The sequence below is a fragment of the Bubalus bubalis genome, chromosome 2 (genome assembly GCF_019923935.1).
Source record: "Bubalus bubalis isolate 160015118507 breed Murrah chromosome 2, NDDB_SH_1, whole genome shotgun sequence".
In the NCBI taxonomy this organism is placed as follows: domain Eukaryota; kingdom Metazoa; phylum Chordata; class Mammalia; order Artiodactyla; family Bovidae; genus Bubalus; species Bubalus bubalis.
Window position 1 is genome coordinate 57,022,524 of NC_059158.1, and position 20,966 is coordinate 57,043,489.

Sequence of the window (20,966 nt, forward strand, 5' to 3'; positions counted from 1 at the left end):
GAGGGCCAGCCCCAGCTGCACCACGAGTGAGGGCCTAGACTGGAGCCCTGACTGCTCTGGCTGGCATGAGCCCAGTGGTGGCCTGACCTGCGCCTGACCCTCCATGAAGGGCACTGGGGGCTGCAGGGTATAGGGAGAGACAGGGCTCCAGGGTGAGGGGCTTTGTCTCTGCCCACTGCGGCCCGGGGGGTCACTCTCTCCAGGTGTCCGCTCGTCCGTCTGTGAGCTGGACACGCTATGCGGGGCTCACAGGGTTGTCATCGGGGAAGGCCACTGCATCCTGGCACACACTGGCACCTGGTGTATCCTTGGCACACGGTGGCTACAGGGATGGGGTGTAGACAGCCACCCGGGGTGACCCAAGCTGGTGCGGGGCAGCATGGACTGACTGCGTGACTGAGTCTCCACGGCGCCAAGGCCAGCCTGGGGTGGGGATGGTGCTGTCCTCTGCTCCAGAAAGCGTGTTCCTTGAGTGCGGCCCGCAGGTCCTGACTTCTGTTCCTTTTTCCTGCCCAGCAACATGTCCAACGCCTTGGCCAACGCCGTGTGCCAGCGCTGCCAGGCACGCTTCGCCCCTGCCGAGCGGATCGTCAACAGCAACGGAGAACTGTACCACGAGCACTGCTTCGTGTGCGCACAGTGCTTCCGGCCCTTCCCCGAGGGGCTCTTTTACGAGGTGAGAGTGCTCCCTAACCCTTGCCTCTGCTTCCCGGAGCCCAAGCCCCTGACCCAGCTCAGGGTCTGCCCTCTGGCAGCCTGCGGGCCTCGCCTGGCCACGGCCCTCCAGTGACAGACTGGCAGACGTGCCGCGCCGTGAGCCGGTGGTGCTCCTGCCAGCCCAGAACCTTGCTGGCCACCCCGCGGGGGCCCAGCCCTCACCTCTGTGAACGGTGCTCTCCTGCTGTGCGTGGTGCTGAAGGAGTCACCGTTCATCCTGTCATCTCTGGGAGGCCCTGGGGTCCGACAGTAAACATAACCAACATACACCTGATGCTGCTAAGTGCCCAGGTTATGAGGAATCCTGAGGGTGGGGGGCCTGAGCAGGGAGGTAACGTTTGAGCAGGCCTGAAGGAGGTGAGGGAGCATGTGTGTACCTACAGGAAGAGCTCTCAGCAGAGGGCACAGCAAGTGCAAAGACCCTGAGGTTGGGGCATGTGGGTTTTGGAGCAGTAGGAGGCTGGTGTGATGGAAGCAGAGGAAATGAGAGGGCGCGGCAGAAGATGAGGGAGGGCAGGCAGAATCGTTTAACCCTGCGGGCCTTCATGGGGCCTTAGGCTTCATCCTGGGAGGGGCGGGACCCATCCTGTCTGTCTGTCAGTAGAAAAGGGCCTCCCTGGTTGCTATGCGGAGGGGACACTGTGCAGGAGTGGGGACAGAAGCTGGGAGAGCAGGTGAGGCCAGAAGCCAGTTATTTCTTTGGTAATCCAGATGGAAGACAAGGGACCTAGGCTGAGGTGCCCTCGGTCCCAAGAGCAGATGGTTAAGTTTTCAGCAATCCTGCAGACTGGTTGCTAAATACAGTCATTATTAAAAGTTAAATGATGTATACATACAATGAGATAAAATTTTATTAAAGACAAAAATAGCAGATACTCAAAACTCATCATTTCCTGTTTTATTACATTTCACTACCTGTTATTGTGTTTGGGTGCTGGAAACGCAGTACCGTGGTGGCTACTGACATCTCTTCTCAATTCCACATCAGCGTCATTTTGGCAGCTTCAAACTGACCACGGTGGGACTATTTACACCACAGAAATTGGCAAATGCTGCCAGGCTGCCTCAGCGCTGCCTGTTAAGCGTTTATAGGCACACCACGGCAATGCTCAGAGGCTGGCTAGATTTTGAAGCTGAGGGGACTGGCCGACAGACGGCTGGGAGGTGTGTGAGCTGCCTGACTGAACAGGAGCTGCTGTTCCCCATGGTGCCTCCTGAGAATTGCTGGCCAGTGGTGGAGGTGGGGTAAAGGGGTGGAGTGGTACAGGGCTCTGTGGATGTGCCTATGATGATTTAGATTCCCGCTGCTCCTGCTGGGTAGGGCTCTAGCCAGGTGCAGCTTAATAAGACACTCTCAGGGAACAGGGGACACCCAGATAAAATCGTCAAGGGCCGAAAGGCAGAGGCAGGTGTTGGCCACCCTTGGGGCCGTGCAGGGGTCCACCTTGCCCAGACAGATGGGGACAGCGTGCAGGGCTCAGGGTGCTCTGGTGCACCCCATTCCTGTGCCTCTTCTTCTGGGTCCCTTCCCTACATATTTTGTGGGCCCTGGGGGAGTGGACCTCTCACACATGAAACAGGGCCAAGGGACACACAGAATTCAGCCTTGATCCCTGGGCTTCCCGGCATAAACATCCACCCCCAGCCCGCAGCCTGCCCCTGGGACCAACATGGCCAAGATCTTCGGCAAACAGCGGTGGCCCTCTGAGGGGCCAGCCTTGCCGTAGCCAGCTTCCTCGAGGTCCCTCACTTTGCACTCTCCCCAAGTCAAACAGGCCAATCCCGTGCCGCCCGCAGGCCGTGCACTGACTGCTCCCTGTGTGGAAATCCCTCTTCTTAGCACCCCCTCCCCTTCTGTCTTTCCACTCCTTATCACCTCCTTCAGGAAGTCCCCACCCATGCTTCCTGTGGTGGTAGCAGGTATACAAAGTGGGGTGCTCATCCAGCCTCCCCGAGGGCAGGTCCTCACCCCACCGACCGGCGCAGCTCAGAGAATGACAGTGCCTTCCTTGTCCTTTCTCTCCTGGCCCCATTTGCAGTTCGAAGGTCGGAAGTACTGCGAGCATGACTTCCAGATGCTGTTTGCTCCGTGCTGCGGGTCCTGCGGTAAGGCTTCCACGATGCCTGGGAAGTGGAGATGCGAGAGTAGGGGGTCCTGTCTGAGCATTGGCCTTCGGGCCCCTGTGCTCATCACCTTCTCAAGCTCTGGGAGGGGCGCCCTGGGGCCAGGCAGAGCCAGGCGGGCTCCAGTGCAGGAACTCTGGAGGGGGAGGGCACAAGGCCAGCAGGGATGTCTCTCCTCCAGGTGAATTCATCATTGGCCGTGTCATCAAGGCCATGAACAACAACTGGCACCCTGGATGCTTCCGCTGTGAGCTGTGCGACGTGGAGCTGGCTGACCTGGGCTTTGTGAAGAACGCAGGCAGGTGAGATGGGCCTAGGCCTGGTCCAGGCGCCTCGGGCTGCCAGTGGGGCTGCCACCCCCGCCGTCCCTGTGAGGCGGGCAGGAGAACTCTCTCTGGTTTAGGGGTGATGATGGAGGCTGGAGAGTGAGGGGTCAGGAATCGGGGCTGCCCCAGGCTCAGGGCTGCTTCCTGGAGCGGCTGACGGTAGACGCCAGCGGGCAGGCAGCCGAAGCCGGAGCTGTTGGTGCAGAGTGAGGATGAGGAGTTGTGAGTTAAGCTCCTGCCTGCCTGGCCACCCAGGCTGCAGCCGTCCCCCGTCCTTAGACCCCACGGGGGCTGCTAGGAGAAAAGCACTCAGTTGGGGCCCAGCGATGCTCCAAACTTCAGGCCCGGGTTCCCTTAGCAGGCTAAGCTGTCACCTTCCACGAAGACCTGCTCTTTCTCCTCTTCCTCCCCTCCCCTCACTGTCCCTGCACCTCCACCCCCACAGCCAGGACCTCCCTTCCCCCTGCCCTGCCCTGCCCTCCCCTGCCCTGCACCTGTGTTTCCCTCCCTTGTCGCAGCGGGGTCTGTGTCCTTACACCCAAAGCCCTGCTCACTTCCCGCTCCTCCAGCGGGGCTCACAGCTCTGGACCTCTCTGGTCCCTTTCTAATGGCTCAGGCAAGGTGGCCCCTGGTTCAAGGCACCCTGTCAGCCTTCACTGCACAGCGACTCCCTGCAGCCCTTCCCAGTACCCAGCCGGTTCCTCCACCTACTCCCCCCGCCCAAGCTGCTCAGGGCTCCCGCAGCCTGCACTGCCCCTCCCGCTTCTCTCCAGGTGCCCAGGAACCCATGGGGTCTCCTACCGCATGGCTGTGCTGTCCCGGTTCCCCTTCCTCCACCCGTCTCTCTATGGTGGGCTCCTTTGGGGCTTTGCATTTGGCCCAAATGGCACATCTGTGCTGGGCAATCCAGATGTAGGCCTCCACCCTAGACCTCTCCCTCGGAATACCCCATTGCCCACATGCCATCTCCACAGTGTCTGGCAGGCATCCCAAATGCCACAGAACCCAACCAGCCAACTTTGAGTTTCTCCTCTGCTGGTAGTCAGGCCTCACAGAAGCTCACACCTGCCTCGCTAGCAACACCTCAGTTGTCTGTCTGCCCCCTGCTTCCTCCCCTATCTGGGCGCTGGGCACCATCTCCGGCCCTGTTGGAGCCCCACTTCCTAACGGTGCTGTAGTGACCTTGTCCATCTGCCTGCTCCTCCAGAGACGTGTGTTGTTCATCCTGGTGTCTGCAGGGTGCTCACTAGGAGCCTGAGTGTTGAGTGCTGATATGAGTGGCCTTGGGGGGCACAGTTCAGCAGGGGTCCTGAGCATGGGCCTAAGCTGCAGCTCACGCTGGGACTCCTGCTCTAGTGTTTGCTGGAAAAATCGAGAAGAGGCTGGACTTATTCAGGAAAGTAAAGTATTGCTGTGGTGACAGGCAGGTGGGGCACCTGTGGCCCAGGTCGGTACTGAAGCCCACAAGGCAGAACGTCAGCGTCTGTGCGGGGCGGGCCGGCTGTGGCACCACCGGAACCACAGTGCACACTGCTGCCTGCGCCGCCACTTTGCCGTTCTTGGGTTGGAAGGGAGAGAAGTTCTGGGGAGGGAGTTGCATTAACCAAACAGAATAACTTTCAGTTATTAAAGTACAGTTATGTTTATGATCAGTATGCATGCATGCTAAGTTGCTTCAGTCGTATCCAACTCTTTGTGACCTGGACTGTAGCCTGCCAGGATCCTCTGTCCATGGGATTTCTCAGGCAAGAATCCTGGAGCGGGTTGGCATTTCCTTCTCCAGAGGATCTTCCTGACCCAGGAATCAAATGCAGGTCTCCTACATTGCAGGCAGTCTCCTGCATTGCAAGCAGATTCTTAACCAACTGAGCCACCAGGGAAGCCCTTATGATCAGTATAACCAAGGACATAAAAGGACCCTTGAGGAGCATACAGGCCACCCTCTAAGCAAAACACCTCACAGCTGGGCCAGCCAGGCGAAGACTTCTTGGGGAGGAGTGGGGCCCTGCACCTGCTGGGTCTGGGTTAGGGGGAGATAGATTCGTGGGCCAGGCTGCATGCCCCCCACAGCTGGCAGTGATGAAGCTGGGCTTCCCGTGATGGCGCCCCATAGTCTGTGCTCCCCCAGGACTCAGGAGGGACAGGGCAGCTGCTGAGAAGCACTGGGGATTGTCGGCACATGCAGGTCTGTGTGTGGCAGGAGGGACCCACAGGCCCTGTGTTGCTGGACGTCACCTGCAGATCACCCTGAAACGTGCTTCGAGTGTTCGGCTCTCATGTACTGCCTGTGTCCACTAAACACAGGGGCCTTTGGGAAAGGGGGCACAAAGGGAACTCAAAGCACCTTGCACTTGAGGGGAAATCTCTAGACACCTTCTCCTGACCCTCCGCCGAGCGCTGCCCCGACCCGTGCCCCCTCTTCTGGCAGGCCGTTCCCCTCTGTCTCCTGAGTTCTCTCAGCTAAGCTTCACCGCCATGTGCTTCTATTGTGAGGAGGTCCAGAGCCTCGCAGAGGGCACTTGGCAAAGAAAGACGCTCATTGTTCAGGAATGTTCCTCTGGCCTCCTTGCCCCTCACCGGGGGAGGCGGAGTGGGGTCCAAGTCACTGAGTGTCTCGTGGCTGTGAATGAGCAGGGTCAGCCCAGTCCCCGCAGAGGAGCGGCCGTCTGGGCGCTTCGGTGCTGCCTCGCCAGGGATCTGCTGACAGCCAAGACAGAACTCGGCGCTGGGGGATGAGTTCGGACCTGGAGCAGGTGATGGTGACCGGCCGAGGTTTCGGTTTCTTTTCACAGAGGAGGTGGGCTCCTCCTCGGTGAGTCTGCGGGGTGGTCCTTGTGGGGTTGGGGAGGGGGCGGGGCCCAGGCTCACAGCTCCGACCTGGCGCTCAGCGAGCTCTCGTTGGTCCTCCCGTCGGCACTGGGCGGCGGCCCTGGGAGCCGCTTGCCACACAGCAGGCTGCACAGGGCATCTCGGAATTTCTCGGCCACGAAGAAGTACATGATGGGGTCGAGCGCGCCGTTGAGGCTGGTGAGGCAGGAGGTGATGCGGTTGCCGAGGGCCAGCGCACGCTGGGCGGCGCACGAGGTGCGGTGGCCGCGGTAGTGCAGCACGTAGACGGAGCGGTGGACGTGATACGGCACGAAGCAGATCAGGAAGATGGCCAGCACCGCCGCGATCATGCGCACCGCCTTGTTTTTGAGGCGCCGCTCCACGCGTGGGCCCTGCCGCAGGCTGCGGATGATCAGCAGGTAGCAGGTGACGGTGGTGACGAACGGGAAGGTGAAGGCCACGGCCAGGGACGCCAGGGCATGCTGCGAGGCCTTTTCCCTGTACAGCTGCAGGCAGACCACCGTGGTGTTGGTCCGCATGGTCTGCGGGCTCACCAGCAGCGGGGCCATGGCCACGGCCACCACCACCCAGAGGAAGGCGCAGGCCAGGTGGGCGTGGAGCGGCCTGCGGAGCTTGAGGGACTTGACGGGGTGCACTATGGCCAGGAAGCGGTCAGCGCTGATGCAGGTAAGGAAGTAGATGCTGGCATACATGTTGAGGTAGAAGAGGAAACCTGTGAGCCGGCATGGGATCTCCCCGAACGGCCAGTGACTCCCTGAGAAGTGGTAGACCAGGCGGGTGGGGAGGACCAGCACGCAGGACAGGTCGGCCACGGCCAGGTGCATCAGGAACACGTTGGCCGGGGTGCTGGACTTGTGATCCCGGATGAAGAGCCACAGGGCCAGGGCGTTGCCCACAAAAGCGAGGATGAAATCCAGGAGGTAGAAAGAGGCGAAGAGGACGTTCTCCAGGGGCGTCTCTTGGCCGCATTGCTCCATAGGGGCCAGGGAGGAGTTGGCCAGTAGACCTGGGGAGGCCACCTCGAGGCCATTCATGCTTCAGCCAGAGGCAGAGGCACTGAGCCTGGAGGGAACAAGCAGACACCCCCGCTTCAGAGAGCCTGGGACAAGTGAGGCATCACCCTCTGCAGACATGAGCTCTTGGAAGCCTTTAGCACCTGCCGACCCCTAACCCCTGGATAGACTGTTCATGCTTGGCATTGCCTCAGGGGCTACAGGGCACCTCCTGTGTCCAGCTGGGGGTGGGCAAGTGTCACAGTTGTGTCTGACTCTTTGCGATCCCATGGACTGTAGCCTCTGTCCATGGAATTCTCCGGGCAATATTGGAGTGGGTTGCCATGCCCTTCTCCAAGGGTTCTTCCCCACCCGGGGATGAAACCCTTTCTGTTTTATGTTTTGATTTTTTTTTTTTTTTTTAACCTCAAGGCATGTCTTAGCTCCCTGACCAGGGATTGAACCTGCACCCCCTGCTTTGGAAGGCTGCAGAAAGCAAAACCAAAACCAGGGCCTGGGTGCCAAACTAATGCTGGGGTCAGCTCCCCACCGTGCGGCCGTGTCCCTGTAGAGCATGGAGAGCTCTGGGCAGAGCCCTGGTGTTCCTGAAGGCCACCTCTCAGGCCTGGGGGATAGAGTCAGCACCGCAGGGAGAGAGAGCATGATGGCCTGTCTGTCTGAGGCCCTGGGGGGTGTGAGGGCTGAGGGAGGGGCCCGCATCTTCTGTCCCTCTCCCCTGTGTGCTGTCTGACTGGTGGGGTGCATGAGTCCCCTGAGCCCTGCTTCTCATGGGTGGGGCACCTAGGCCTGAGAGCCCAGTGTGGGGGGCTCAGCCAACCCTGCCTCAGCATCAGGTGAGCCCTGCTCAGCCTCCCTGACCCGCCTGTCCACTAGGTTCCCCCATGCTCCCAGCACCAGCCACGGGAGGGCCTCACGAGGAATGCAGTGTCCTGCTCTGTCTACAGCACCCGAAGGCCGTCCAGGCCAGCAGCCAAGGTCTTGAGCTTTTTGAACTCAGCCACCAGCCCTGCTTTGGGCATATTAGTGGGCGGAGACTTGTGTCTTAGAAAGACAAGTGTCTTAGACTTGTGCCTGTGGGTCCAGTGGGTGTTTTACTACCTGGAGTAGTTTAACTAGAGCTTCCCTGGTGGCTCAGACAGTAGAAGTATCTGCTTGCAATGCGGGAGACCAGGGTTTGATCCCTGGGTGGGGAAGATCCCCTGGAGAAGGAAATGGCAACCCATTCCAGTATTTTTTTCTGGAAAATTCCATGGATGGAGGAAGCTCATAAGCTACAGTCCATGGGGTCGCTTTAACTATCAGGAGGCAGATTCTTTTCCAGGAGAGGAAGAGCCATATGCCCCAGAGGTGGGGAGACTGGCCGTGGTTTTCTGGCCAAGATCTGCAGCCCCAGAGAGGCCGGGACCCAGGGAGGCGGCCTGTCTCTGCCCAGCCTTGCCCACCTGGTTTACCCTCAGCATAAACCAGGGGGTGCAGCTCGGAGCCCTCCTGGCCTCGGAAACAAACCGTTTCTGTCTGGTGACCCCAGTTCTGAGTGGGTCACCGGTGGTCCCTCCCCAACAGACAGAGTGACAGATTTCCCATGTTGATTTTGGTCGACTCAGGAGATTCACAAAGGAGAGGAAAGGTCCAAACGCCCTGCCTCCCCCAGGCCTTGGACAGGTGTGGGCAGGAGAAGGCCAGATGGCACACAGCCCACAGCCCCACGTGGGCTTGGGGGGGCAGCTGCCTGTTTCTTCTCAGGGCACCTCTGCCTACAGTGCAACTTCAGGGGCTCCCCTGAATCCCACCTCCCAGCAGCCACACTGCCTGCCTGTGGGCTGCAGAGGGGGCAGGAGAGGGGCTCACAGGAGCAGTGGGGATGGAGCGGGAGCAGCAGTTGCTTGTGTGTACAAGCCGCAGGGGACCTGGAGCAAGTTCTCTGTAAACTCCTCCTGTCCTCGGGTCCTCTCCTTTTAATGACCAAGATAATAGTCCTGGCGGGGGCTGGCAAGTGCTCCGGGAGCACGGGGACGTTAGCGCTGGCAGTCCCTGAGTATGAGGCTGGGCGCCATCACCAGGCATGGGTTCCCAAAGTAGACGGAGCAGGGCCAGCGGTTCAGACTTTGGCAGCTAGGAGGGCAGGAGGGCAGTGTGGGTACTGAGGAGCTGTCGGGCCAGGCAGCAGCTTGACCCTCCGCTTCATGCCTCATCAACCACCACTGGGGTCCCTGGGCACACCTGGCACCCCCGCTGCCCCACAGGTGGCTGAACAGGAGGAAGGCAGGGGTGGTGAGCATCTGGCCAGTCATTCTCAAGCCAGCGGAGACTCTCGCCTGATCACATCACGTTTTGATTATTGGAGAGATCCAGGGATGTCCCCTTGCCCAAATCTCTCCTGGACCCAGAGTGGTTCAGGTTCCCTAAAATTCTAATACAGAGATTATTTCTTGTTGCTCCCAAGTGTGTGTGACCTGAGGCAGTGGGGGAAGTGGGGGAGGCCTGGAGGCCAAGTGAGGGAGGGGTCTTGATGGGGATGGGGCGGGGCTGAGCTGGGTGCCCTCCACTCTGGGCTGCTCTGAGGCCCAGACTCTGCCCACCCCCCTGGTGGTACAGTCATCACCCAGCCCCTCCGTGAGGTCTGCTCACAGGTACTGACCATCTTCTCTGCCCGTCGCGAGGCAGTCCTGCCTGGGCAATGCCCACCAGTCCTCAGGGGCAGATGTCCACTGCCTCATTTTACAGAAGAGGAGGCTCATTTTACAGATGGAGGCTCAGCATCAGCTAACTTGCCCAGGGTCGTTTGGCCAGGGCAACAGCGCAGGGGTAGGAAGCCAGATCCGGAAGACCCAGCAGGGACAGCCAACACCTCCGCCTGCTTTTCCTCCAGGGGCTGATGGGTCCCCGCTGCCAGGGCTGGTGTGGAGCTGCCTCCCAGGCTCAGTGCCTCCCCCGCGGGCCTGGCCCCAGGAGCAGCGACAGTCTGCACCAGCCTTTGTTCCAGAAGCAAGGCTTTCCAGATGGCGACAGTAGAGCAGTGGCCTGAGCGTGGGGCCCTGCGTGTGCGCAGGTGGCACCCGTGGGCTGCCTGGCACCTGGCTTTCTGCTCCTGCCCAGCGCCTTCTGAGTCCCACCACTAGGCCGCATGCCCCGTGCTCTCTTTGGGTGCAGACTTGATTTCAGAATGCTTTCAGGCTTGTGTGAGGTCTGTTGCGGTTTCTCCACCCTGCCCCTGTGTTAGGAGTTTTGGTGCTGGTTTTGGAGTAGGTCTGGGGGTGGCTCCTGCTCCTCTCCACGTGTCCCTAGAAATGCCTGCTCTCACTGTCTCTCGACGTCTCACTCTGCTCGGGGCAGGGCGGCTTGGGGGCGTGGGGCCCCCGACCACGGAGCAGGTGCAGGGCTCGGCCTCTGAGCGAACATGGGCAGGTGTGCAGCAGGAGGAGGCTGAGGTGGCAGGAGGTCTCTTGGTGTTGCCGGCACCTGTCCCTCCTGCCTCCTCGTTGGGCCCCTCCAGGTGCCCTGGCTGGAGGAGAAGAGTGTGGGGGCGTTGCTGCAGCCATGGGGCCACAGACTGGGCACCCACTCTTCCTTTAAAAGCCCCCACAGTGAGACAGGAGCACTGCCCATGGACTGCTCTAATTCAAACCAGGGAGGCCTCGGTAAATAGGTTGAAGCGAGAAGGCAGAAATGGCCCTGCTCTGCTGGGCCCGCGCTTGCCCCGCACCCCTGTGCCCCGCTCCCCAGCCCTGCCCTTACCTCTCACAGCGGGTCTGGGGCAGCAGGTGGGCTGCGGCCTGTGGGTGGGTCGTGGCTCCGTGTGGCCGTGGTAGAGGCTGGCTGGCTATTTAAGGAGAGGCGGGGAGGCTGCACCCCCTCGGGCCCTGAAAGGCTGCTTCATTCCTGAGGGGTCCCCTGTGTGGTGGGCCGCTACTCTGGCTGCCTCTGCTGCCGCTGGGCTGTGAATATTCCAGTGTGGCCCAGCACCCCCCGCCCCCCAGCTGGGCCGCCGAGCATCACAGAGGCCGAGTGTGTGACTGTCTGCGAAGCCGTGGAGTGGGCGCCGGCTGGGTGGGGGGCTTGGCTGGGACCGACAGACAACAGGACGTTTCAGAACAGGGTAATTTCCTATCGAGGGGAGGGGGCCTGGGAGGGGCTGGTTGCCATGACAACGGGCCTGGGCGCCCAAGCCTGCACTGGCCATCGGCGGGGGGGGGGGGGGGGGGGGGGGGTCTTGTGAATGGGGAAGGGTGGGAGGCCGAGGAGTCTTGTTTGGTCAAATGAGAGGGGATTCTTTCAGGACACTTGCTGTAGGGTCCTTGTGTCCTGCCCTGTATAATGAGGCCCCCTTTGGGTGTGCGGAATAAATCATGGCCTTTATCTCCAGCAGGGCCCAGCTGCAGGCTGCCTCATAATGGGGCGCTGTCTGTGCCTGTGGGGACCCGGAGGCCTGGCCCTCGTCTCTGCGGGCTCCTCCTCTGGACAGGAGGCCTGGGAACAGAGCCACTGCCGCCTGCCCCGTGCTGCTCCCCCAAGGCTCCTCCTGGGAGTCTGGGGGGTGGCTGTTTGCATGTCACCCAGTGGCTACTCCAGCAAAGTTGGTTCTCTCTGTCTTTCCCAAAACGATACACCCAGTAGCACAGGGCACCAGACCACTATTACTTGTTTCAAAAGACTTTACAACTTTTTAGTTAAGATGTTTAAAGATGTACATGCTATCACTGGGAGGAACCTCCCACAAGTACTCTCTGAAATGTCTTCTTTCACGCAGTCCTGTGCACTTGGGATTACTGCCCATTTTACAGACGAGGAAACTGAGGCTCAGAGAGGTGACCTGACTGGCCAACCACAAACCAGTGAGCCAGGATTTGGACTCAAGCATGTGTCGCTCTAAAACTTAGGCTGCATGTGTGTGTGTGTTGTTTTGTTCTCTTCTTCTGTTGCACCTCAATGGTAGAATTCCTAGGTTCCATCTTCATTCTACCTTGGAAAAACTCTACTGGTTGTCCTTAGATCTGGTGCTGGGATCAGGTCTGTTGAAAAGCTATTTCACGTCTGGAGTTCCTCTGAGAGAGCGGGGTTCCTCAGTTCTGTCTTGCTCCGGAGCTGGTGGGGTGTGAGGCTCCCTCCCCACTGTGGCCCAGGGTAGCTGTCTAGGAGAACTGGCTCATGGTGGCTTGAAACACGGGAATCTGGCCGGCTTGCCTGAGTGCACATGTCTGTTGTTGGATGATTGATGACAGTGTTTAAGGGCACAGAGTGTTGCAACCAAATTTTGGGGAGTTGCGCTCATTTCTGTAAACTTTGAGGCAAAAATCTTTCCATATGGGTTGACTGTTGTCCTGCTGCTAAGAGGACTCATGCAGAAGGCCTGGGATGGGGCTGGGGCACAGGGTGGCTTAGGGAGAGTGGGGTGGGGAGAGCCCACTGGGCTTCAGGAATCTTGCGGGGGAGGGGGGCGAAGCCTTGCCCAGGAGATGGAGGCTAGAGCCCAGGCCACATCTGTGGCCCCTGGGCGGGTAGAGTGAGCCAGGGGTCCCAGGCCCGGAAATGGCCTTCCAGTCTCAGTGGCCGTCATATGTTGGGGACATGACACCTGCTGTCCTTCCCTTCCTGTTGTTCACAGTCGTTCATGTACTCACGCATCAGAAGATGCATCCCGAGCCTCCGCCCTGTGCGGGGCACCCAGGGTTCAGAGGAGTACAGCTGGGAGCCCATCAGCAGCTTAGCAGGTGGCTGCTGGGCACTCCCTTGGGCCCTTGCCCTTTAGCCCTGGGGAGATGACACACTCGGGGCAAGCAGAGGCCAGTCCAGACCCAAATGCAGTGGCCAATGCTGTGGTCAAGGGCAGGGAGTTCTCTGCCCTGGAATCTAGGCCCTGCCTACACACCTGCCTGGCGGGGGTGGGGGGGTGTGTGTGTGTGGGGAGCAGCGCGGTCCTGAGTCTCAGAGTTAATCTTTTAAGGAGACTCCCTGTGCGTGCTCAGATGCTCAGTTGTATCAGACTCTTGGCGATCCCATGTTCTGTAGCCTGCCAGGCTCCTGTGTCCATGGGGTTTCCCAGGCAAGAATACTGGAGTGCGTTGCCATTTCTTCCTCCAGGGGATCATCCCAACCCAGGGATCGAACCCGAGTCCTCTACATCTCCTGCATTGGCAGGTGGATTCTTTACCTGACCTGCCTCTGAAAGAGGCCAGCGCTGGTATCAGGTGGGCAGGAGGCTGGTGGGAGGGTTGGGGGCCTGGAAAAGGGAGGCAGGAAGGCCCAGATGCCGAGAGCACCGGCAGATCAGGTGGCAGGTGGGGGACGGGAGCAGGGCACTGCGGCCTTTGTATGAATGCGTCTTTGCCCAGGGATCCTGAATCTAAATCCGTGCTGCCTGTGAGGCCCAAGGAGACAGAAACCGTGTTGATTTCTCTCAGTAGAGACCGCAGCTGTTGCCCAGAGGAGAAAGTACCGTCAGAAATTACTTGGAGGTCTTTACAAAAAAGACTCTGTAATGACAGTTCCTAGGTCTGGGGGCCTCCATCTGGCACAATCGTGCTTGTCTTTGGAGACAGAGTGAGCCTGTAGACGTCCGGGTTCCTCTTTGTTGGGAGGACCCCTGAGGAAGCAGGCCCCGAGTGCCCGACAGGCCTGGCACTCCTTGGCTCCTTGACTGGGCACAGTGGGATGGTAACACACTGCACAGTTACTCTTATGTGTTCAACGATATTTGAAAAATAAAGCGAATTTTTGAGCTGCTCTTGTCCACGTGATGTCCTAGGTTCAGGAAAAGCATAAAGAAGAAAAACACCATGTTTGCCTTGCCGTCCAAAGATGTCAGCTCCAGCTTGCTGCCATGTCTCCTTCTGCTCTCTGTCCTGTGCCGAGGTTCCTGTTAGAGGGCTCACCTGTGGCCTTCCCAGCAGCAGGATTGTTGGCTGGCTTTTCTGGGCCAATGGGCTGAACCCCCAAGGCTTCCCGGCATTTGTTCGGGCTGTGGGGGTGAGGGTGTTGTTGTTGTTCAGTCGCTCAGTCGTGTCCAACTCTTTGTGACCCCATGGACTGCAGCACGCCAGCCTTCCCTGTCCTGCACCAACTCCCAGAGCCTGCTCAAACTCATGTCCATTGAGTCGGTGATGCCATCCAACCACCTCATCCTCTGTTGTCCCCTTCTCCTCCTGCCTTCAATCTTTCCCAGCATCAGGGTCTTTTCTAATGAGTCAGCTTTTTGCATCAGATGGCCAAAGTATTGGAGCTTCAGCTTCAGCATCAGCTCTTCCAATGTATTGATTTTCTTTAGGGTTGACTGGTTTGATCTCCTTGCAGTCCAAGGGACTCTCAAGAGTCTTCTCCAACACCAGTTTGAAAGCATCAATTCTTTGGTGCTCAGCCTTCTTTATGGTCCAACTCTCACATCCATACATGACTACTGGGAAAACCACAGCCTTGACTAGACAGACCTTTGTCTGGGGTGTTCGGGGATGTCTTCTCCAGGGAGGCGGCCCAGCTGTCTGGGGGGGCTGCGGAGGGGCGTCTGTGTTCCTCACACCTGCCTCACTCCCCACAGACACCTGTGCCGACCCTGTCACAACCGCGAGAAGGCCAAGGGCCTGGGCAAGTACATCTGTCAGCGCTGCCACCTGGTCATCGATGAGCAGCCCCTCATGTTCAAGAATGACGCCTACCACCCTGACCACTTCAGCTGCACCCACTGCGGGTAGGGGGAGAGCTGGGTGAAGGTGGGACAGCCGCCCAGGGCAGTTATGGGGCTGGAGAGGAGGACCAGGTGGGCAGAGGGGCGACGGGAGAGTGGGGTGCAGGGGAAGGTAGAATGGGGGCCCGGGGGCAACCGTGCTGGAGACTCCTCTCTTTGGGGCTCCGTTCAGGGAGGACTGGAGACTCAAGAGTTGCACGAGGGACGAGAGAGGAAGGAGAGGCTGCAGAGCCCCACCTCGGGTCTGTCCCAGATGCCCAGTCTAATCTAGGGGCAGAGGGGCCGGGAACAGATCTGTGCCAAACACAGGCCTCCTTCTGTGAGGGCTAAGCGGGAATCCCATGCCCTGGGGCGTGTCTGGGGCACAGGAAGTCTCCAAAGAGAGCAGAGATGAAAGCACCGCCTGCCTGAGGGGCTCTGCAGGGACAGAGCTGGAGTCGGGGGCTGTCTGGAAGCTGCTTCCTTGGGTCTGCAGGGGCGGGAGCTGGGCAGCGCCCTCACGGGGGGCTCTGCATTGTCTTCCAGGAAGGAGCTGACTGCAGAGGCCCGGGAGCTGAAGGGCGAGCTCTACTGCCTGCCCTGCCACGACAAGATGGGGGTCCCCATCTGCGGGGCCTGCCGCCGGCCCATCGAGGGCCGGGTGGTCAACGCACTGGGCAAGCAGTGGCACGTGGAGGTGAGCGAGGCCGGTGTGGACAGCAGGTGGGGGCCCCGGCTCACACTCACACTCCCTCCCAGCCCTGGGCCGTGCGGCCGGCTCCCAGAACCAACCTTCCTCTTGGGTGCTGCCCTTCCTGGCCCCTGGACGGGGACAGGTCAGTCCCTGGGGCCCAGAGACCTGGGCACACAAAGCATGGCCAAGCAGGCACACCACCCCCCAATCTTCCTTTCCCTCCTGGCCTTCTAGAGGATTCCAAAGTCCTGAGACACCCCCACCCATCCTCCCTTTCCTGGTCTTCTAGAAGATTCCAAAGTCATGAGAACGCCTTGGGGACACCGGTCCGGGGCGCCCTGTGGGATTGTGGTTGATGGAAGTGGCTGTGTGTACTGTGCAAACGGGAGCTCAGCCCACCTGCGGGCAAGATGGTCACGTGTGTCCCACTGGGTCACACTGGGGGTTCCGCTGGGGGTCTGGCACTCACAGTCACTATCTGGAAGAGAGGCATGCAAGCCCGTGGCCAGGCCAGCTCTGTGTCCCACAGGCTCTGCCTTGGGTGGCCCCTCTGTGAGGGTCCTGATGTGGCCCCTGGCCCCCAGCCCTCCATGGGAAGGTGAGTCATCACACCCAAAAGCCTCCCTGAGTGGGAAGACGTGTCCGGTGACTCTGGGCTTGTAGAGACAGAGGAGTCTGCGGGAGTGCAGCCCTCGGTGCTCCAGGCACCTCACCAGCACCTGACCTCTTGGGCTGCGGGTGCCTAGCAGCGAGGAGTGAGGTCTGCTGAGCAGGGTCAGCTCACGGGGGTGTCGGCCCCACGGCCCTCCTGTGGGTCCACCCCATCAGCCTCTGGGCTGTCTCCTGGGGTCACTGCCGTCTCCTGGGGAGGTGGCTCCTGCTCCGACTCTGCCATCCCTGCCCCTCGCCCCCCTCCCCAGCACTTCGTCTGCGCCAAGTGTGAGAAGCCGTTCCTGGGGCATCGGCATTATGAGAAGAAGGGCCTGGCCTACTGTGAGACCCACTACAACCAGGTGCGGCTTGAGGCAGGGCAGTGGGATGCAGTGCTGCGGGGAGCCAGTCAGGGCGGGCTGGCCGGAGAGGGTATGGGGCAGCCTCCTCCCCTGGGAGCCCCGTGGCGGGTGCTGAGTGGGGGCTGTGCTGCAGGCCTGTGTGCTGAGTGTCTCGGGACCTGGGCAGCCCCTGTGACCTCAGTGTCCCCGTTTGGGAAATGTGCCCTGTGGCCAGGCCTGTCGTGGGGACTGAGTGAGATGGCATGTGGAGTCCTGGGCTCTCGGGGTGACGTGTGGCAAGCCCCCTCCCTCCTACCAGGCCCAGCAAAACCGCCCAGACCGCGCCCCTCAGGACACCAGGGGAGCGGAGGGGCCTTACAGGGGGCAGCACCTCCACCTGTGTTTCCTGGGGGGCGGTGATTCTGACCAGCCCTCAGGCCCGGGAGGCCTAGGAGGCCCGGGAGGCCCGGGCAGATGACAGGAGCTGCCCTTTGGGACGGGGTGGGGCCACACCCCTGGCCCAGGGCCGGGGGCATGAATGCCAGCAGCCTGTTTAAGCCCCTGCTCTGTCCACAGCTCTTTGGCGATGTCTGCTACACCTGCAGCCACGTGATCGAGGGCGATGGTGAGGCCCCCCCGCCCCCCGCCCGGTCCCTGTGCCCACTTCCTGCCCCAGCCCCTGTCCCCCGCACTCTCTGGGCTTGTGGGTCTTGCAGCTGTGTGCCCAGCTGCCCCTCCCTGCGCACAGGGGGCCCTGTGGCTGACCTGTGGGGTCACTGAGCCTGCGTCTGCCCCAACAGTGGTGTCAGCCCTCAACAAGGCCTGGTGCGTGCACTGCTTCTCCTGTTCCACCTGCAACAGCCGGCTCACCCTGAAGTAAGTGGCGTGCCCACCCCCCACCGCAGCCCCGCCCCGCCCCCACTCCCGCGCCCCGCCCCCACTCTCGTCCCCCGCCCCCGGGCGGGAGAGGAGCCGCAGTGGGCCGAGACCCACACAGCACCCCCCTCCTCCCCTTTCCTGCTCCTGGAGCCTGCTGGGGTCTCCTGTTGGAGTTGGCTTTCCGTGGTTTCTCCCCTTCATTGGGTCTTACCCTGAACGCCCACTGACATCAGCCTCTGGAGATGCAGTGGGCACAGGGGCAGCCCCCACCCCGAGCAGGGAGGTCCAGGGACCCTCAGGGCCCAGTGGGAAGAAGAGTCACACTGAACTTTGGGGAAGGAAGAGCCCGCAGCAGCACGCTCAGAGCCAAAGGAAGCAGACCTCCTCAGAGAATGAAAGGGGCAGGATAGCTGGAGCCGGAGCCTGGTTTCCCAGGACAGCAGGGAACCTTCCCATGGAAGGTTCTGGAGTGTCAACATTCAAGAAAAGTCTCTAGGCAGAAAGGGAGGCCTGGAGGCCCATCTCCTACCTCCAGAGGTCTACCGTGACCTCTGGCCACAAAATCACCCCCAGGGCGGGGGACAGGCTGCTGTGTGGGAGGCGGCGTGCTCCGGGCTGGGGCCCAGAGGAGACCCCACCCCTCCTGACCGCTGCCCGTCCTCCCCAGGAACAAGTTTGTGGAGTTCGACATGAAGCCCGTGTGTAAGAGGTGCTATGAGAAGTTCCCGCTGGAGCTGAAGAAGCGGCTGAAGAAGCTATCGGAGCTGGCAGCCCGCAGGGCGCAGCCCAAGTCCTCGGGCCTCCACCCTGCCTGAGAGGCCCACCCACCTGGCTGCTTCCTGCTAGGTGCTCCTCTGCTGCCCGAGGCTTCACTCTGCACTTCGGCTCCCTGAACCTGCGGCATCTCGCTCCTGTCTCTGTGCTCAGCATCCCTCCTCCTCCCCGCCACCTTCGAGCATCCCTTCTCTCCCTCCTCTCTCCCCCCTCGTGGGAACGAGGCCATGGGGCAGGGGCCTGGGTGTAGTGAGCCTGTGACAGGCCCACATCCGCAGTTTCGGCCCAAGGTCCTCCAGGGCCAGGAACAGATAGGGGCCGGTGCCACCTGACTCAGCCTGCCCTGCCCTGGCCTGTCCTGTCCCATCCCTGCAGGAGGCCTCCTGGCAGCGTGGCCAGCCTCCGCCCCTCGTGGCACAGATGGATCCCCCAGCCGGGCAGCCGCCCTGGGCCCTAGGCCACGTGAGTGAGGGCCCTCCGGTAAACTGTCCTTCTATCCCCACCACGTGCTCACTCAGTCAAGGAGGATCCCAAGACCCAGACCAGGCCAGCACATCCTGCACTTCACCCCACACAGCAGCTGGAGGGGCCCAGCACACCCCGCCTCTGGGGCACATGCTGACTCCCTGGGTGCAGTCTGGAGCCAGGAGGTGGTGGGCCCCAGTGGGTGGCTCGTTCCTGCCCTCCAGGAAGGATGTTACATTCGCACAAAGAATGAAGGCTTCTTTACACCATTGCACGGCCTGTGTGGTTTGTGGCATCAGGGTGGACGTGCTACCACAGTGAAAGACAAAGACCAGACTGGACAGGCATCCCAGGGCCAGGCTGCAACGGGGCCTGGAGACAAGCTCAGTAGAGACCCTCAGTCCTTGAGGGCTGGCCCCGTGGGTGGAGTCGGGGGACAGGCCGGCTGGGGCGGTCCAGGGCGAGCCCAGGCTCCACAGCCCTGCATGCAGGTCCGCCCTGTGTGTGGGCAGAGGGGCCCACAGCTCCTCCAGCAGACCCCCCGGCAGCCTCCCGTGCCCAGAGTCCTGCTGGGGACGGGGGAGAGGTGTGCCAAGGGCCCATAGGGAGTCTGAGAAGCAGGAAGGGAAGGAAGTGGAAAGAAGGGTGGGACATGAAGGAAGTCATTCTCTGAGGATGAAGCTGTCCTCCCTTGTCCCTGGGGGGATCATAGTGCTTTTTGCTTTTTGCAGAAGGAACTTTTCCTGGCCAGCACCTCCTGGATCTCCTGCCCATCTAACCCGCAACCCTCTTCTCTCATCGACACACACTCCCCAGTGCTCCATGAACGTTTATTGAACATTTCTAGGGGGGTCCTCTCCATCATCCACCCATCAGCTGGGAGGCCTACCACTCCCAGTGCTGCCCTGGGCTCCTGCCTTTGCCCCTCATAGTCAGCACCCGGGGAGGGACCCACTGGGGTGCCAAAGGGTGGGAAGGGGTGTTCTGGGGAGAGGGCAGGCCTCAGGCCCAGAGGAGGGCCCTGGGTAAGCCCCACAATGACCCCTGACTGGGGAGGGCGGCTGAGTGGGCCAGAGGACCCTGCTGCTACGGGTGGCTTGGGACTGAGCTGCGGGGGGCCCGCTGCCGGTTCACGGCGCTTAGCAGCTGCTGCACGTATGAAGTCAGCAGGTCATCCATCTTGTAGCCCTGCGTTAGGGAAAGGTGGGGTACAGTTAGGCAGGGCGTGGACCAGGGCTTAGGGGGCCCAGCTGCCTCAGTGACACCCCAGGCAGACGTGGTGAAGAGAGAAGCAGAACTGTGTCTGGACCCTGAGTACTCATCCCTCCTGGGACCACAGAGGCCCCTGCCAGGTCTTGATGCCCCCGAGTGACACGCCCAGCCCTCCTTGCACTGCACCTCCATCGAGTCCTCCACCGGCCCAGCCTGGCCTGTCCCTGCCAGGCGTGGGAGCCGGGCCCTCCCATGAGCAACTCACCCAGGGGCATCAGGGGTCAGGCTGAGGGAAACCTATTGTCCAGAGCCTCTGGGCGCTTTGTGTCTGGGCTGGGAAAAGGGACCTGGGGGCCCCGGAAGGCCCTCCGGGCCTGGAGCTCACCAGAGAGGTCTCACACAGCAGGCGGCTGCCCCGGCCCAGCCCCCCCAGCACCATGTGGAAGTAGGTGCTGCCGCTGCTCCAGCTGGCGATCTTGGTGAAGGGGTAGGTGGTGAGCAGGTCCTGCGGCCACAGCAGGCGGGTGGGTCAGAGCCAGCCCAAGCCCAGGAGGCCTGAGGGGCCCTGGGGTTGCACTGCTGCCCCGGATCCTCTAGAGCCCAGGGCCGACGTGTAGGAGGACGGGCACCCAGCCCCCCTGCACGGGGCCCCCCCCGGCCCTGCCAGGGCCCTCTGCTACCTTGGTCTTGGGGTGGATGAGCAGGACCCCATGCCGGTTGATGGCGATGAGGATGATGTCCGGGTGGGAGGGCTCCGAGGTTTGCTGCGGAGGGAGGGCGTCACCGGGATCACAGCCCCTCCCTGAGACGCATGCACGCATACGTGCCCTCCCAGACCTGGCTGTGGCCCTGCCTGTGGCCTGTCTGCAGGAGAATCTCAGGCTGCCGGGGCCAGAGCTGTGTGGGGCCTGCTTGGCCAGGACAGCGGGTCTGGGGTGCCACCTACCTTCACTTCAAAGAAGGCAGACCCAAAGGTGGGCCACCGGCAGATCCACTTCAGGAAGGCCACTTTGGCCTCCTCCACCGTCTTGTCCTTGTGCTTGTTGCAGGCCAGGAGGATGTTCTAGGGGAATCCAGGACCAGTGAGGTCTCAGTGGAGACCACAGCTTAGCTGGCCCACCACCCGAGGCTCTGTGGCCCCAGCCAGAACAACAGCCGCAGCCCGAGGCCGGGGTTGGCAGACCCAGTCCACCCTCCCACAGCCACACATGGGCAGGACCCCTACAGGGGCAGCAGCCAAGGGCCCCCTCCCCAGCCCCCAACAAG

The 20,966-nt window shown here is 61.2% G+C and overlaps 3 protein-coding genes across 7 annotated transcripts in view; 1 reads left to right on the forward strand and 2 right to left on the reverse strand.

Annotated features, from left to right (window-relative positions):
- Window positions 1-18,762, forward strand: part of LIMS2 (LIM zinc finger domain containing 2) — a 44,439-nt gene extending 25,677 nt beyond the window's left edge. For all 5 annotated transcript variants that reach the window (XM_025273098.2, XM_025273094.2, XM_044932325.1 and 2 more), the window contains exons 2-10: window positions 517-676; window positions 2,757-2,823; window positions 3,023-3,143; window positions 14,559-14,708; window positions 15,231-15,381; window positions 16,299-16,391; window positions 16,947-16,995; window positions 17,171-17,246; window positions 17,917-18,762. In XM_025273098.2, coding sequence (XP_025128883.1) covers window positions 521-676; window positions 2,757-2,823; window positions 3,023-3,143; window positions 14,559-14,708; window positions 15,231-15,381; window positions 16,299-16,391; window positions 16,947-16,995; window positions 17,171-17,246; window positions 17,917-18,064 — 1,011 coding nt within the window. In that variant the 5' untranslated portion in view covers window positions 517-520 and the 3' untranslated portion in view covers window positions 18,065-18,762. The remainder of the gene's footprint in view (window positions 1-516; window positions 677-2,756; window positions 2,824-3,022; window positions 3,144-14,558; window positions 14,709-15,230; window positions 15,382-16,298; window positions 16,392-16,946; window positions 16,996-17,170; window positions 17,247-17,916) is intronic.
- GPR17 (G protein-coupled receptor 17) lies at window positions 6,032-10,877 on the reverse strand. The gene is made up of 2 exons (XM_006047408.3): window positions 10,766-10,877; window positions 6,032-7,079 (listed from the first exon to the last, which is right to left on the reverse strand). Exon 2 carries the CDS (start codon window positions 7,049-7,051, stop codon window positions 6,032-6,034), a length of 1,020 nt encoding a protein of 339 aa, XP_006047470.1. The 5' UTR covers window positions 7,052-7,079; window positions 10,766-10,877.
- Window positions 18,763-19,538: 776 nt separating the features above from the next.
- MYO7B (myosin VIIB) overlaps window positions 19,539-20,966 on the reverse strand; it is a 107,067-nt gene continuing 105,639 nt past the window's right edge. Inside the window, exons 45-48 of the mRNA XM_006047410.3 lie at window positions 20,647-20,763; window positions 20,381-20,464; window positions 20,086-20,205; window positions 19,539-19,676 (exon numbers count right to left, since the gene is read on the reverse strand). Of these exons, the coding sequence (XP_006047472.1) occupies window positions 19,575-19,676; window positions 20,086-20,205; window positions 20,381-20,464; window positions 20,647-20,763 (423 nt within the window). The 3' untranslated portion in view covers window positions 19,539-19,574. The remainder of the gene's footprint in view (window positions 19,677-20,085; window positions 20,206-20,380; window positions 20,465-20,646; window positions 20,764-20,966) is intronic.